General features: G+C 39.8%; 1 protein-coding gene across 5 annotated transcripts in view; it reads left to right on the forward strand.

The window, feature by feature from the left end:
* TDRD7 (tudor domain containing 7) overlaps positions 1–17,034 on the forward strand; it is a 77,249-nt gene extending 60,215 nt beyond the window's left edge. For 3 of the 5 annotated variants that reach the window (XM_047066541.1, XM_047066532.1, XM_047066556.1), the window contains 6 exons: positions 337–423; positions 6,239–6,373; positions 6,886–6,996; positions 8,801–9,303; positions 13,426–13,586; positions 16,436–17,034. In XM_047066541.1, the coding sequence (XP_046922497.1) occupies positions 337–423; positions 6,239–6,373; positions 6,886–6,996; positions 8,801–9,303; positions 13,426–13,586; positions 16,436–16,656 (1,218 nt within the window). In that variant the 3' untranslated portion in view covers positions 16,657–17,034. The remainder of the gene's footprint in view (positions 1–336; positions 424–6,238; positions 6,374–6,885; positions 6,997–8,800; positions 9,304–13,425; positions 13,587–16,435) is intronic. The other 2 variants (XM_047066563.1, XM_047066548.1) reach the window with 2 other exon arrangements.
* Positions 17,035–17,782: the final 748 nt, after the last annotated feature.

The raw sequence follows: 17,782 nt of genomic DNA on the forward strand, positions 1-17,782 counted from the left end.
TTTGGCAGATTCATCCTCCCTCATCATGTTTAACTGATGGCACTCGTGCCTGGATGCATCATACTGACCTGCACACTTATGTTTGTAGACGTTTTAACAGGTCTGATTTATGGGCCATGTGTGAGGAGGGAGAGTAGAAGATGCCATCAGTAATGTCTGAGAAATAAGGTAGAAATCCCATCACCCTCATACACGCACCACAGCAGACTCCTCATGGGAAGCCTGGCGAAGTGCGGGTGCCCCAGTGAGCCTGAGCCACAGTGATGTTTTTCTGGTGGTGTAGCAATACGCTCCTTGCTAAGAGTAATAAACGTGTCACGCATTTCTGTTTTGTAGCACATGACCTCCGAGTACTTCGTTTCATTACCCTTCTGTGGGAAAGTCTGCCTCTTCCACTGCAAAGGAAAATGGTTACGAGTAGAGGTAAAAATCAGTCACTTCTTTTTTAAAGCTTATTGTGAAATATTTCAGATATACAAACAAGTTTTTTAAAAAATGGAAGAAGTACCCACATATTCATCACCACGGGAGAAATAAAACATGACCAACATGGTTGAGGCTCTATGCCTGCCTCCATTTCACTCTGGAGGAGGGGAACTGCCCACTGAGTGTACTGTTTCTAATTCCTATGCTTTTTTATACTTTCACTGTATTTGTATTTATACGTACGAGCTTTTGCTATCTATATATTTTAATATAGAGGTAGTGGGAATACAGAAATGAAAATGTACATAGAATATTTATAGTAAAACTTAATAAAATCTAACACACAAATGCTTAAAAAATATATGTAAATGGTAAAATGTATTGATGCTTCTGAAATATGTTTTTTTATTCATTCTGCGGGAGATTCATCCATGTTGATGTGTGCAGCTCTCGTTCATTTGTTTTCACTGCTGTTTGATTTAACGGTGGATGAATGTGCCAACATTATCACTCCAGCACCCTGATCGTGGGTATTTAGATTATTTCTAATTTTTTGTTATAAATGGAACCTCCTTTTATGAACCTTCCTGTGCACATCTCCCAGGGTACGTAGGAAGGAATGGAGTTTCTGGGTAGAGAGAATGCCTGTCTTCAGTTTCACTAGATGTTGTTTCATTGTTCTCTAGAGTCACCATTCTGCTGAGGGTGTAGCCCTTTGAGAGTTCTGACTTCTTGGCAGGGGTTTGGGGGGATGTCTCAGATCTTCCTTCCTGCCGAGGACGGCTTTGGCTTCAGTGTTTACATGCTCCTCTATTTCCAGTCTCTAATAATTATCTTATTATCTTGCAAGCACAGTTACAAATTTGAAAAGGGCTTTGTTATATTTTATCATATATTTTCATATGTTTTTCAAAGGTGGGTTTTGGATTTTCGTTGTTGCTGTTTCTTTCCTTTTTTCTTTCTTTCTTCTATTTTTGATATCTAGTTTTCCCAATTGCTAAAGTGTCAAACTTGGGTTTGATTTTTTTTTCCTTTTTTGTCTTTGTTTCAGAGGTTCTTAATCTAGATGCAAGAACCTCTACTTTAAGCAGTGGGGTGGGGGTTATGTGACTAAGAGTTGTATGTTTAGTTATAAACTTCAAAAACATAACTCATTCAAAAGAACATGGCATTTGAATTTTAAAGTTCTGTGCTGTTTATTGGGCACCTGGGTGGCTCAGTTGGTTAAGCTTCAGACTGCAGCTCAGGTCATGATCTCACAGTTTGTGGGTTCGAGCCCTACGTTGGGCTCTGTGCTGACAGCTCAGAGCCTGGAGCCTGCTTCAGATTCTGTGTCTCCCTCTCTGTCTGTCCCTCCCCCACTCACGTTTTGTCTATCTTTCTCTCAAAAATAATATAAACAAACATTTAAAAAAATTTTAGGGGCACCTGGGTGGCTCAGTCGGTTGAGTGTCCGACTTCAGCTCAGGTCATGATCTCACAGTTTGTGGGCTCGGGCCCCACATCGGGCTCTGTGCTGACAGCTCAGAGCCTGGTGCCTGGTTCGGATTCTGTGTCTCCCTCTCTCTCTGCTCCTCCCCTGCTTACATGCTGTCTCTCTCTCAAAAATAAATAAATTTTTTTAAAAATTAAAAATTTTAAAGTTCTGTGCTGTTTAGTGTATTACGTATAAATGCACACATATTTGAAATAATTTCAGACTTTTAGAAAGTTGTAAAAATAGTCCCAAGAGTTCCCATATGCCTTTTACCCACTGTCTCCAGTTGTTAACGTCTTGGCATAGCCATTATCAGAACCAGCAAATCAACACTCATACAATATTATTAACTAATCTGCAGACTCTGTTGACATCCCAGATTGTCCTGCAAATATCTTCTTTCTGGTCCAGGATCCCACGTTGTAGTTAATTGTCATGCCTTCTTAGTTTCCTCCAATCTGGCAATTGCTCTGGCTTTCTTTGTTATTCACCTTTTGAATAGTAGCAGCATTTTGCAGACTATGTCACTGCTTGAGTTTCTTCATGTGTAGAATCAGGTTATGCGTTTTTGGCAAAATACCTTTTCATCATATGCTCAAATACTTGAGATAAATGTCTAGTATTATTTTTGTTTTACTATCAAACTGTGAGTTGTCTGCCTTGGAGGTAGCAAAAGTATTCCTTCTCTTAGTGATACATAGAAAGTTAAGGAAGAAAGAATGATTAATGAGAAGCAGATCCTGTGTTTAAATGATGTGTTTGTTCCTGACATTGTAACTCATCTAAGCTTAATTTAGGGCCTATACCTTCGGAACTTACTCCATACATCCAGCCAACTCTACTCAGTGGTCATCACTCTTCCTGTTTCCTTCAAACACATCCCAAGTGGTCTGCCTTCACTTTCTATGGCACCTTCCAGCCAGTTCTCAGCCACGGCTGTTTGCTGCCTGTACTCCAACAGAGCACCAGGACCTCAGCTGCACAATCCAACTAGAGTCTTCCGGGTCTTATGTTACCAGGCCTCTTGGCTGCATCTAACAGTGTCGAAACCTGAAATGCCCCTCTCACTGTAGAGAGGCTACCATGGTATCAAATCCTCCTAATTTTCCTCATGATGTTCTAATGATTGCTTCTCCTGTTTTTTACCCCAACCTCACTCCACAGTGTCACTGTCAGTGCCCCCCAAGTCCTGTCCCAGCTCACTGTTCTTCTAGGCCTCTGCATCCTTCTAGGCAATGCCGTCTCATCGATTCAGTTACCATCTCTGTCCTCATGACTCCCCAGTTTGTTTTCCAGCCCTCAGTGAACTTCAGATTTATGCAAAAGCCAGCCTAATTGTCCATCTCGCATGGTCCTCAAGCTTTGCATGTCTGAAACCAAAATTATCTTTTCCCATCCTTATCTTCCTCCTATATCTGTATTTTGGTGGTATCTCTCTTCATGCAGCCACTGAGGCTGCTTCTTAGGAGTTATCTTGGATTCCCGAATCTTCCTCAGCCCCGGTGACATTTTGCATCTTTGTCATTTCTTGCCTAGATCACTGCAATACTATGGTTCCTCTGTCTTTGCTCTGGTCTTCCTCCAGTCAAGCTCCATGCCACTAGAGTGAGTGACCCAAAACGTAAATAATAGCAAGCAATAATACTTCCAATGTTTAATGAGGCTTACTATTTCCCAGACATGAAATGGGTTTTTTTTTAATTTTTTAAAGTTTATTTATTTTGAGAGAGAGAGAGAGGGAGAGAGAGGGAAAGCACACGCATGAGCATGGGGAGGGGCAGAGAAAGAGAAGAGAGAGAGAGTTCTAGGCAGGCTTTGTGTGCTGTTAGCACAGACCCCAATGTGACGTGGGGCTTGATCCCTTGAATGGTGAGAACATGACCCGAGCCAAAATCAAGAGTCAGACGTTTAACCAACTGAGCCACCCAGGCGTCCTAAAATGTTGTTGTTGTTTTTTTTTATAAACGTGACTGATCTGACTTAATCTTCACAAAACCCTATGATCCCATTCTTACTGGTGAGGAAAGTCATTCAGCTAGAAAGTGAGAGGTGAGATTAAAACCAAATCTGTCTGATTTCAAAGCCCTCACCCAGTCTTACCACCAAAAATACATGGCCTCTTACAAAGCCAACCATCTCATTCTTCTCCTCAAGACTTGGCATTGGCTTCTTCTCATCTGCAGGGTAAATCCGGTTCTTTAAGACATAATGTCTGGCTCTCCAAGACCTTACCTTGCCTTTACCTTTCTCTCAGCATCATCTCCTGCCTTGCTCTGCCTCTCTCTTTACATCCCAGCATAACCAAAATGCTTGTAGCTTCCACACATAAGAAATATAAATGTCTTGCCCATCCTTTTCCCCCCTCTGTTTGAAATGTTTGGATTAGCCCCTAACTAGACTCCTACCAACCTGGTTTATTCCCATTCATCATGTAAGGCCCAGCTGAAATTGTGACATTTGTGAAATTTTAATTTATGAAAAAGGAAATACAAATGCCCAGTAAGTATGATTATTTCTTTTTTTTTTTAACATTTATTTATTTTTGAGACAGAGAGAGACAGAGCATGAACGGGGGAGGGGCAGAGAGAGAGGGAGACACAGAATCGGAAGCAGGCTCCAGGCTCTGAGCCATCAGCCCAGAGCCTGATGCGGGGCTCGAACTCACAGACCACGAGATCATGACCTGAGCCGAAGTCAGACACTCAACCGACTGAGCCACCCAGGCGCCCCGATTATTTCTTAAAAGAGCAAAAATTTATACAATTTAAATTGTAAAGCCAAAGGGGTTATTAGATAAGTCATAACGTATCTGCATGATACAATTATGTAATATTAAAATGTTATAGAAGACTAATGACATGAAATATTTTTGAGACACTTAGTGAAAAGTAGCCAATTAGGAAATAGTATATACAAATAATGTTCTAGTTTTTGTAACTCTAATTCTTTATAAATGTATGGATTAAAGACTACAAGGATAATTACAATCGATTATAGATTATAAGTGATTTTTTATATCATTCTTTGAAGTATCTAAATTTTCTATGATAAAGGCATTTACTAGCATAAGAAGAAAAAAGTACATTTTAAAGGAAAGTATCAATTTGAGGTATTCCCTCCTCCTGAAAGCTTGCCCTAACATCTGCTTCCTGACTGGGTCAGGTACCCATTCTCTATGTTCTCATAGTACCTCACGCATAACTCTATTATTGCCCTACTATCTTATATCCTAATTATTTATTTGTGTCATCATCTCTTGTGAGACTAGGAGCTCTTTGAGATGGGGGAGTATATGTCTCTACCCAGTTATGCCTGGCCATAATAAGCATTCAGTATATACCAACCATGCCAACATATTTTGAATAAAATACAGTTTAGGATATTGTTGTAATACTGTTTGTGTCTATCATAACCTTAAGAGATTAAAGCATTATGCTGTTATATTAATAAAGCATTTACTGGGGCCACAGAAAAAGGCTTTACTTTTGGTATATCTGACTTCCATGCCAAGAGAAGTCCAGTTCTTAACAGTCACCATATTGAAAGCACCGCCCTTCACGAGGTGGCAGTGAGAGCAGTTGTAGGCACGAAGTCCCTGCCCAGATAACCATCATGACGGGGCTATCTTTGGCTAAGGTTAACTATATTCAGTGACGGCAGATATCACAATGGCTTATTAAGGGAACTTACGGCATTTAAAGGTGCACCCAGAATCTTAATATTGTGATGTTGCCATTTGATCACAGGTAATTATTACTTTGACCCTGTATGTAATTTTCCCATTTTTGAATTATTAATTTGGCTTATTTTACCTTTCTGACTTTTTGAGTTTCAATGTTTTAGTTAGGACAAATATGATTCAAAAAGACATAGTATTTACCTACTACAAGAAATTTTCTGTGTCTGAATTCTTTGTATTCTTTATTTCTTCATTGCTGAGACACAATGGGTTTTTTTCCTCACATTTTAATATTTTGGAGAACAGACGGCATCTTTAATCAACAGTATATAATGATGTTTCAAATTGTTTTATAAATCAGTAGTGTCCTAGAGTTGAAAGCATAGTAAACATTACCTATTTGATTTTATTGATTATTATTAGTTTGGTGATTACTATTGATTAAATGATTTAACAACTAGATGTTGACATCAGTTCTGCTCTAAAATAATACCTATTGTAAATAGGTACATTTTTAAAATAAGAAAACTTCATTAACACTGATAGTCTTTGTTGATTTTCATATGCATTTTAGAGTTATACAAAATATAATCGCACAGAAGTGTTTTGGCCTTTTGAATGTGCTAATAAATTAGCCAACACTTGTCTCATTGCAGATCACAAACGTTCATAGCAGTCGAGCTCTTGATGTTCAATTCCTGGATTCTGGTACTGTGACATCCGTAAAAGTGTCCGAACTCAGGGAAATTCCCCCTCGGTTTCTACAAGAGATAATTGTGATACCACCTCAGGTACTATATGTTACAAGCCTGAGAGATTTTATGGAAGAGATTTGGATGTATTTGTAATCAAGTTGTGAGATGCCCTCTCAGTTTTGATCTTGATAATGAGCAAAAGAAGTCCAAGTTTGTAACAAAATTGGAAATGGTCCAAATGTAGTTGTTCACTGTTTTTCACAACTTTGTGACTTGATGCACATAAGTCTCTCTGATACCATTTCACTGTCTGTACAATGAGGTCACAACACTGGCCCATCTTGCAGAGGTATCGTAGGATAAGTATGTGAACTGCCTGGTATAAGGCCTGCTCAAATAGGAGTAAAGACAATAGAGGCGATATAAATAGAGCCAGCACCATAGTGCACGCTCCAGCTCCAGAGCTCCGATTGTCATTGTTAGCTATTGCTGTTGCTTGCTTTCTATCTTGGCAACGTGTCCGACTTACAGGAAAATAACATTGACATTACTTATAAGTACCTATTTTAAGATGGTGTGTTTGCTTTTCCATCATGTTTTCTTTCCAGGCTATAAAGTGCTGCTTAGCAGATCTTCCACAGTCTATTGGCATGTGGACACCAGATGCTGTGCTTTGGTTAAGAGATTCTGTTTTGAATTGCTCGGACTGTAGCATTAAGGTTAGTTATCTTGGATGCATTTGGAAAGGGAGCTGTCAGCCAGAAGGGCTCATTTGTTTTTTTGTGAAATAATTTTGTCTTACAATAAATTGATGCTTTCATATGTGACACATTTTGGTAGTTAAGAGGTTGGTTACATGTATGATAAGATATTTCATGGTTTGATTTTTATTTAAGAATTTATCCTGTATCTCCAGTATTATTTTTAAGCCCTTTATATAATTTTTCCAGTATTAATAAGGTAGCAGAGATAGTTCTCTGCTCCTATTTTGCTCCATGATAAGGAATTAAATTCCCAACAGAGGGACCATATATCTCTTGATAAACGTTTGTAAAGGTCATTCAAATAAGGTCATTCTTTTTTTTTCAAAAGTATAATAGATTACAAGCAAATAATTTGATCATAATCTTGTTTTCTGCCTGTTAAAAGTTTAAACTGTTTTATTTCACTAGCTCCTATTTTTTTGTACTTTTGCATCTTTGTATCAAAAACATTATTTTTATTTCCAAGTATAAAAACATAAGATATTTTTGTTTTAACTAATGAACAATGCTATTTTCTATAAGCATTAAACAGTGAAATGTCCTTGAGAAATATCTGCATGAAAATCTCCAAATTATTCTGGTTCACAGGGATTTTCCTATGTTTATACAATTACACACTTAATTACCATTTTATATTCTTCAATTGCCGTATGATAAATGAATATTGTTTTATCAACTATGTTTTAAGCTCTTAAAGCCAGAGTATTGGGTACTCAATAAAAATATTTTTTAATGGTTGATCTTTGAAATGGTACTTCTGTATCATAAATAGCAAAATAAATAAGCAGTCATTCATTCATTAGCACTTTGAAATGTTAATTAATTTAAATAGATCCATCTTGCTAGGAAAAATATTTTTAAGCAAATTACTGTAGATGGATTGCCTTGTCTCCCTGTCTGAGACCTCTGTTCCTGCCTTTCTTTTGTGGCCCTTTTTGATAAGAGATCAGTGTGACTGGAAGTGTCTCATTTTTGTCCTTCCCAGGGTAAACCGGAGGAGCTGGTAAGAATTACCAGGCAGCCAGCCCTTTGGGACACACAGCTGTCCAGTCCCAGGTGTCAGTGTGTGGCATTCCCATGTAACACTCATCCCTCTGGCAGAAAGAGGTAGAAAGGTAGCCAAAGGTCTCCTGGACAGAAGGGGCAAAGCTGGGGTTTTGACCTGTTCAGTGGAACTTTTTCCTTTTTCTCCCCTGATTCCTCCCATGTAACTGGGGAAGGGTAAAGGGTGAGGGTAGATACTATGACCAAACAAGGCATTTAGGCCAAGGTCCCCAAGGGTATGGTGAATGTCAAAGCTTTCTCCTTCACTTCCCAGTGTGGGTGCACCAGCATAGGTAGAATGCATATGGAACACTTTTGCCATTTTTGTGATTATTTTTATTGTTGAAGCTGGGAGATGAGCCCTTGAGGGTGCATCATACTGTTCCTTTTACTTTGAGTGTTCTTAAATGTCATCAATAAAAAGAGTTTTTACCAATGGTATGCAGACTCCATCTCAGTGATAATGACCTCTAGTGAGTTTTAAGGTATCCTCAGTTTTTAGAGGCTAATAAAGTCTTCGTTTCCATAAGCCAGCTGCTGGCGTCTTGGACTTAAGAGCCTATTCAGTGCTGTGGCTGTGATAGATCATTTATCTTACCTTAAATAAAATGAATTTTAGCAAGTTGGGTTCCTTGTAAAATACTGTGTTTTAATATTTAAGGTTAATATTATGGTGAACTGGGATTCCTTGAAATGCCTTGTGTGTTTTCCATAGGTTACAAAAGTGGACGAAACCAGAGGGATCTCACACATTTATTTATTCACCCCTAAGAACTTCCCTGATCCTCACCACAGTATTAATCGCCAGATTACAAATGCAGACTTGTGGAAGCATCAGAAGGATGTGTTTTTGAGTGCCATATCCAGTGGAGCTAGCTCTCCCCACAGCAAAGGCGGTGGCACCCCCATTCCAGGCACCGCTGGAGAGAATCTGAGAAAGAGCCTCACAGACGTCATCAAGAAGTCCGTGGTGGACCACACCGGCTCTTTCTCCACAGAGGAACTCCCCCCTCCCGTCCACTTGTCGAAGCCGGGGGAGCACATGGATGTGTACGTGCCTGTGGCCTGTCACCCGGGCTACTTCGTCATCCAGCCATGGCAAGAGATACATAAGCTGGAAGTTCTGATGGAGGAGATGATTCTGTATTACAGTGTGTCTGAGGAGCGCCACGTAGCCGTGGAAAAAGACCAAGTGTATGCTGCCAAAGTGGAAAACAAGTAGGTCCTTGGACAGAGCGTGTGATCCGACTACGAAAAATGTGTGGAGTGATACCAAGAGTCCTTAATCTCTGCAGGGGGACTTTGAACTGCACTTAGGGAAATTTTGAATGTGAAGCGAGACTAATGAATTGTGCAGTCTTTTAATATTTGACATGATGTCATTTATCTAAAAATCTAGTCACCATATATTAAATTCCTGTTAAATATCTAAAATGAAGGTTTAAATGTTTTTGTTTTTCTATTAGACAAAACGTTGTTGTTTCTTTAGGAAATAATGGCTTTTTGGTTGAATAACTTTTAAATTTTAAAAACAAATACTTATTGTAGAAGATTTAGAAAAATGCAAAAATATATAAGAAAATCCTCCAACCGGACAGAACCCTTGTTAAACTATTCATGTATTTCTTCTCATTCGTTTCTACATATATTCATACAGTTGGTGTAGTATTATTATTAAATACAATTCCACACCTACTTTTTTCACCTCACATAATCCTGTGAACATTTTTCCATGTGATAAAATGTCTTCATAAACATTTTTAAGGCTGAATAATAGTCCATCATATAGAGAAATCATAATTTACTTATCATTCTCTCTTGTTATGTAGTTTTTTCTCCCAGATTTTTCACTATTCTAGATAATATCGAACATAAATCTCTGTTCACATCTCTGAGTATTTCTGAGATAGATTCCCAGAAGAAAAATTACTTGTTTAAGGATTAGAAGGTTCTTGAGGTAGGTTGTCACTTGCTCCTGGAGAGCCGTGCCACCTTCTGTATGGTGCAGCAATGCACGGTGCACTTCTCCAGCCGGGACTCACTGGTGCAGCACTTTGGTCTGTTTTTTCACATTTCCCATTTGGATCACATCCTCCTTCCCTGAAGCCCTCCAATATGTTCTGGTTCCAACCCAGTGAATCCCTAGTACTCCACCCCACACAGTACAAGGTCACAAAAGCCCTGGAAAAAGGAACAACTTAGCCCCGTCCCGTCTCCTTTGCCAGCTTTCTTAGGGGAACTGACCAAGCTTATTTGATGATGACAAACACAAAGAACTGTTCTCCCACAACAACAACAACACACACACACACACACACACACACACACACACACACACACACCAGAACTCAGTTTAAAAGGTCAAACTGCTTATTATTTTTTTAATAAAATGCTTCGGTTCGTTCTCAAGATATCAAGCATAGACATTTGTGAAAACTTTCTTATTCCCATAAGAGAAAAAACCAATTTTTAATTCTTAAGAGTGAAAAGTGTCATAGCTCTCATTTTAAAAAGGATTCAGCTTGTATGTCACAAGCTTTTCACTTTCAAAAAACCATTTTTACTATGTCATGTTATTTACAACTGTAAGCATGCATGGGTTTAATTCCACACAGGAACATCATTTGCCTACGTGAGAACTCTTGGCAGAATAATTTAATCACAGTTAAAACAAAACCAATGTTAACTATTAATCTGAGGGGTAGATTGATGGTGATTAGCTGTGGGGAGATCCTACTTGAGGGCAAGAGTTTTGTGGGGCAGGAGAACCCAAACCGGAGAACTTCAGTGTGGTGTTTCAGACTCGGCCCTCCCCCAACATGGGTCCAACAGTCCTGTTCTGGGGCTGGGACTTTCACCAGCTAATTTTTTTCTAGATAATCAAGGATGTCTCATATATATAAGAACAGATTGTCCAATATTTTCTTAAACTTCATGAACTGAATCAGTGTAAAGTGTTTAGAGTTTCTATCTTGCCTGTATCACAGGACTATTTACTAAAAACCCTGGTCCCAACTCTGGTGAATTAAGACTTAGGAATTTTCAGATACACTGTTGATTGCAGCCGTTTCCAAATCCACGTTGGCTAAGAATAACCTGGGAACTTACTAAAAATGCAGATTCTCCTTCCTCACCCCAGACATCCTGAATTAGAGTCTCTGGGAGTGGAACTTCAGAATCTGTGTTTTTCACAAACTCTCCTGATGATTCACAAGCAGCCCTGCACTGAAATCGGTGAACTAGTCCAAACAGAAACCTTTAGTTAAGCTATTAGTGTTGAAAATTAAAAGCTACCGAAGGGCATGACATGTGACATGTAAGTCTTCTGGTAGCTCTTCCCTCGCTGCTCTGTACCTTGTATTTATACACTAAAACCACCAGCATTTATACACAGACCACCAGCATTTGCCCTGTACAATTTAAAGACAGTGCTATAGGTGGAAACCAAATGATTTTTATCTCCTTTTGCACCTACACAGATTTAACAACCTGCACCAAACTGGCATTTCCACATATGAAAATTTCTCTGACATGCTTATATTTACACAGCTTATCTTCATTTTAATAATTATCATAATTATTATATAATAACGATGGCGGCTACCATTTGCCAAGCACCTATTGTGTGCCAAGTAATGTACTAGGCACTTTATATATATTATTTCTGCAAGTGAGTTAAAATTAAATACTACACATGAGATAATTGAGGCTCAGAGAGGTTTAATAGGAGCCCAAGGTGACATAGCTGGAACATGTCCTGGGGGTGGGGTGGGGGGATGCCAGCCTAAGTCTGTTGGTTCCCAAAACTCACATACTTAACTGTGATATCTTTTTGCGCCTCCCTGTTGTGACTCATGGATTATCGCTTGCTGCACTTTGGGCTTGTTTCTGCCTTCAGAAACAGGTTTCTGGAGTTTCCTCCCCAAACCCCCAATCACTAGTGTCCAAAGTTGGCCTCTTCAGAGCTTTCTTACTATAGTTTACCCCATAGCAGCGGTGTGGGTTTCCTGTACCCATTCTCCACTGGCATGATGGAAAATCCATCCAGCCTAGCCAGCTCCCAGCCCAGTAGTGTATTGCAGTGAAAGGCCTGCTGTTGCACTGGGCTTGCGGCTTATAGCTAATAAATCTGTTTCAGAGGATGGCTGAGTCCACTGTCCATGGCAGAGCCTGACTCATACCTTGCAGGGGCAGAGGCTATCTCCATAGGCACTTACCTTTTAGATGTTACAAACAACTTCCTTTCCTTAGTGTGATGATACTCTTCAATCACATAGTCAACACTAAAGAACTTTTTTTTTTTTTAAAGTTTATTTACTCATTTATTTAGAGAGAGAGAATCCAAAGCAAGCTCTGTGCTGTCAGCTCAGAGCCAGAGCCCAACTTAGGGCTGGATCCCATGAACCCGTGAGATCATGACCTGAATTGAAATCAAGAGTTGGACACTTAACTGACTGAGCCACCCAGGCACCCGAAGACTGTAGGACTTTAATATGGTCCTTCATATCTTAACTTTGAAGTCTAAGCTTTTCTAATTGTAATGATGATGCATGTAGGCCCAGAGGAGAAAAGTATATTCATATGAATTTGTGACTGGCACCTTGAACTCCAGATCGGAAACCATGTTCTTCTTCCCCCCTACTCTCCTATCTTTTCCAGGCTCTTTATCCTAGGCAGTGGGTTGGACTTTGTGTTTTGTTTTATTTTGTTTTTTAATGTCCTCACTCGGCATAACTAAAATTGTCACCTTTGCATTCAAAATGTTTTGTAATCTCTTCCCACACTCTCTTCCCCATCTGGTTTTCTTTTCCATTCCTTCACACATTCTGCCTTCTAGCTCTACTGTGGTGTTTGCTCTGTTCCCAGCTGTCATGCCCTGTAGAATCTTCTGTGCTTTTTCTTCTCATGCATGTCTTCAGCCTGGCCTGGTTCCAGTTACTCCCTCTTCCCATCTTTTACATACATACCCTGTCCCAGACCTGACCTTTGTCTCCTTGTCAGAGTGGAAGGATCTCCTTGCCTTGTCCTGATCAGCCTCCATCTGTTTGATTCTGCTTAGTGGTGGTTGCTAGTTTATGTGTCGGTCTCCTGTAGCAGCTCCCTGAGGCCTGTGAATGGGTGTTGAGCGAAGAAATACCACCAAGTAAGCTGGTGGCAAAGCAGAGAATAGTAACCTTTGGAGTAAGAAGAAGCAATCTCTTTAAAACCTCAATGACAGTACAGTTTTATATTTTGATAAACATCTTTCGCATTAATTTTTTAATCATAAATTGTTACCCTTAAAGCATATGTCAACTTTGTGTATTTTTTTTCTTCCTTTTTAATCCAATGCACATCTAGGTGGCACAGGGTGCTTTTAAAAGGAATCCTGACCAATGGATTGGTGTCTGTGTATGAGCTGGACTATGGCAAGCACGAGCTAGTCAACATAAGAAAAGTACAGCCGTTAGTGGACATGTTCAGAAAGCTGCCATTCCAAGCAGTCACAGCTCAACTTGCAGGTAATTTCTGTGGAACTTGAACTTAAGTCACAACATGGTTTATATTGTCCTTTTGTCATGGGCACTTAGGGAGTACAGAGTCACTGGCCTATTGAGTTAACTTTTTTTTTTTCCAAACAACTTCCTGACCATAATAGAAATAATTTGTAATGATCTGTCACAGACATGCCTTTCCACTATATCTGCTGTTTCTATTTTTCCGTATTTCTCTCTGTCTGTGGTCTCACATATGGGTATATTTCTAAAGCTGTAGTCAGGACAGGTATGGTCTTGCATGCTGCTTTCTTCATTTTTAGCATTTTTTTCCTAATTACTTTTTGAGTGTTTGTTTGATGGTCTTCATAATGATTTTTTTTAATGTTTATTTATTTTTGAGAGAGAGGGACAGAGCATGAGTGGGGGAGAGGCAGGAAGAGAGGGAGACACAGAATCCAAAGCAGGCTCCAGGCTCTGGGCTGTCAGCATAGAGTCCAATGCAGGGCTCAGACTCACGAACCTCAAGACCATGACCTGAATCAAAGTTGGATGTTCAACCAACTGAGCCACCCAGGCACCCCTGTAATGATTTTTAATAGCTGCAAAAGATTTGATTTAATCGTTATTTCCCTTTTGTTAAGCATGTAGGTTATTTATACTTTTATTGTAGTATTAGGAAAAAACCTGCAGCTGTGTATACTAGCCAAAACAAACAAAAACAATGAAACAACATAAACGACCAATAGGAGGAGCACATTGCTCAGCTAATATCTGACAACTTATTGTATATATTATAATACAAATGCATAATGGGTTTCCACAATTATAAAACATCCTAGGTCATAGGATATGACCATTTTTATGGCCAGGTGAGTTTCCAGTTGCATTGTAATTAACAGCATGCAAGTATGTGATTTTACTACATTCATACACCCTATTGACTATTATTATTAAAATCTGAGGATGTAAATTAGCAGGTGTACAGGGACACTTCTTTAAAATACTGTCCAGTTAGAGTTTTGTGACAGCAGTGCAAATGCTGGTGGCTCCTCTGTGCATCCCCCCCCCCCCCAGTACGTAGCACGCGTACTGAGGCGAAGCTTTGCGCAGAGGTCCGGCAGCATTAGCAGAGGGTGTGAGGGCGAAAAAGGCGGGGGGACGCAGACCTCCAGCCATCTAGGACTGTCTGTGTCCTGCTCTGCTGGGATATGGGGGGTCGTGACCACATGGTGCCACCCATTCAGCACAGTAGCAGAAGTGATCTCAGAAACAAAAGGAAGTGTGTATATACATTTTTCTTTTAATTTTTGACCAGCTTTTGTTGGAGATATCTATATCTATATATACCGTTATTTTGAAGTATTTTTCAGTTTCTTTCTTTGTGTCTCCTGCTAGATTTCACAGGAAACTCCCATGATAGTTAGATATGAACCAAAAACAGCATTTTGCAGACGAGCATGTCTACCACTGATCTGCTTTGAACTCAGACCTCTAAATATTGTTTCTTCAGATTTAATGATTGCATTTTTTTTTTTAATTTTCACTTTTGGATGTTCAGGTCTTGCTAACATAAGCATGACAGTCAAACTGTCCAGAGAGGGAGTCTCTGTGAGGAACAAGTGCATGGCACCATCATCCCCATCGCCAGCACCTTGGCTGATAGTCACTGGGGCTTACTATGGGCAAAGGTCTCCACCAGCCACTCCATTTCACTGACTTTTCCCACACACTAGGAGGGTTAGGTACTGTTAACTATTGCTGTTAAAGGTCGGGAAACAGCAGGTTGGGGACTACTCTAGGCTTCTCTTGTTCTCAGAGAACTTAGCCTACCTCACTATATGGATAGCAGGTCTGTTAAATGATGTGTGAAACTCCCAGATCTTCATCACTACGGGGCACTGTGTATAGTTTCTCGAATCTAGTATATGTGCACTTAATTCATGTTAGTTTACTAGTATTTTCTGAAAAACACATACTCTCTCAATTTCATTTTAAAACCTAATTTCGAATTCTCTAACTTGAGCCCTCAAAAGTCATAGGGACTTTAGAAATACATGGGATTTACAATTCATCTGGTCCAACCAGTTTATTTTCTGACAGACTGAGACCTGAGAGACCAGATGATTTGCCCAAATCCCATACCACTTGACAGAGGAAGAGCTGGGAATGGTAATTAGGTCTCTAGACTTTCAATCCAGTGCTTTTGCCATGGTATTATATATAATTTTTAAAAATCAGTATACTCTAAGTATATTAATTCTCTTTCTCCTTCTCCTCATCCTTCACTACATCTGGTTCATCAGGAAAAAAAATCTGTAAATAAGAGATGTATCACTGATGTCATTGATATTTTATTTTATTTGAGTGCAGTTGACAACAATGTTACAGATACTGTTGATATTTTAGTCCCCTTGGGTATCCCCATTATCCATTTAAATCTACCTATACTTTATATAGGGAAATGGGCAGTGGTTATTATAACTTCACTTTTTTTTTTAGATTAAAAAAAATTTATTTAAGTAATGTCTACACCCCAAGGGGGGCTCAAACTCATGACCCTGAAGTCACACACTCTTCTGACTAAGCCAGCCAGGTGCCCCTATAACTTCATTTTATAACACAGCAGTAAATCTCCATGAAACTTGTGTCTGTAGGTGAAGGTTTACAGAAATAACCCCATTCACAATAGGAGAACTATGATAAGCTGGACTGTTTTAAGATTGGTGGGTAACTCTTTGGTTTGGTTTTTTAATTAGGCAAGTCTAACCTGGTACGTTTCAGCTACTTTGGAACTAACAGTTTTCCATTATTATGGATCAAAGAAAGGTGCATCCGACGCTCACTGATCCTTGTACTCCTTGTCTTTCTCGTAGGGGTGAAGTGCAACCAGTGGTCTGAGGAGGCTTCGATGGTATTTCGAAATCATGTGGAGAAGAAACCTCTGGTGGCACTGGTTCAGACAGTTATAGAAAACGCCAACCCTTGGGACCGGAAAGTAGTGGTCTATTTAGTGGACACATCATTGCCAGACACAGATATCTGGATTCATGATTTTATGTCAGAGTATCTGGTAGAGCTTTCAAAAGTTAATTAATCACTGCTTCTGAGACCTTGACAACTAATTCAGATTTTTTTTAGCAATAACAAAATGTAGTAGGCTTAAAAAAAGAAATCTTATCTCTGCTACAGGGCTCTGACTGCTGTGGGGATTGAAAAGAATATGCTTCTGTTTGATGAAAGATATTTAACAAGTTTTGTTTTAACAGAGTTGACTTTTCAAAGAAAATTGCACTTGAATTATTACTATAATATTAGAATAAAATGTTTATCAATATAAAAACTGACTACCTTATAATTTCTAGGCTTTATGATCGTAAGATGAAGGATTTCCCTTTCTATTCATGTCTTCTTTATGGTGCTGGGTTCCTCTGTAGTTAGATTGTGAGAATTTATGACTTAACCCTGGCGTAGTGGTCTATCCCAAAGCCAATTGTGTGAGGATGATCTTGAGTCTTTAGCACATTAGCATTGCTACTGGTGCTGTAGAGAAGCAACCCAGATGAACCTCAAAGCGTATTCCTCACCCCAAGTCTTGAGTGGCATATCACTACCCAGAGTGTCTACACCTTCCACAGTCTCCCTACCCAGCCTCATTGTCCATGGCTCCTCAACCAGCCACACTGCACCTGTCTGGCTCCCTGTACACCCAGGACTATTGATATTCTACAGCAAGCCTTGCTCCCCTCCTAACCATGCTTATTCTGTTCCCTGAGCCTGCCCATCCTTCACCCCCCACCATTTTTGTTTGCCAGTATCCTCCGTGACATCCCGGGCTGACCATGAAGCCTTCCCTGGTACCCCTCCTACCCTGTTGCATTTGGAGTACGCCTCTCTTTGTGTCAAGACCTCACTGAGCTTTGTAGTATATAACAAGTTGTCTGCGCACCCGTCTCCCCAGCTAGATTGTGAGCTCCTTGAAGGAGGAAGGGGTCTTACTCATCTCTTTGATGACATACTGGTAAATGTTTGACAATTGGTTCTGATGGGTGTGGGCCGGGAATGAGCCTTGATTCACAGTATCTGACGATTCCCATGTTGTAAATACTTCCACCATTGTTGAGTTCCAGCTAACGATGTGACATCACTGAATGTGGAGCTGGGAAAAGACACCCCAGCAGCTCCTGTGAGCCCGTACAATGGACTTCAGAACATACCACTGT

The sequence above is a fragment of the Lynx rufus genome, unplaced genomic scaffold (genome assembly GCF_022079265.1).
Source record: "Lynx rufus isolate CCGP_SWC_20201006 ecotype Redwood Valley unplaced genomic scaffold, mLynRuf1.p SCAF_10, whole genome shotgun sequence".
In the NCBI taxonomy this organism is placed as follows: Eukaryota; Metazoa; Chordata; class Mammalia; order Carnivora; family Felidae; genus Lynx; species Lynx rufus.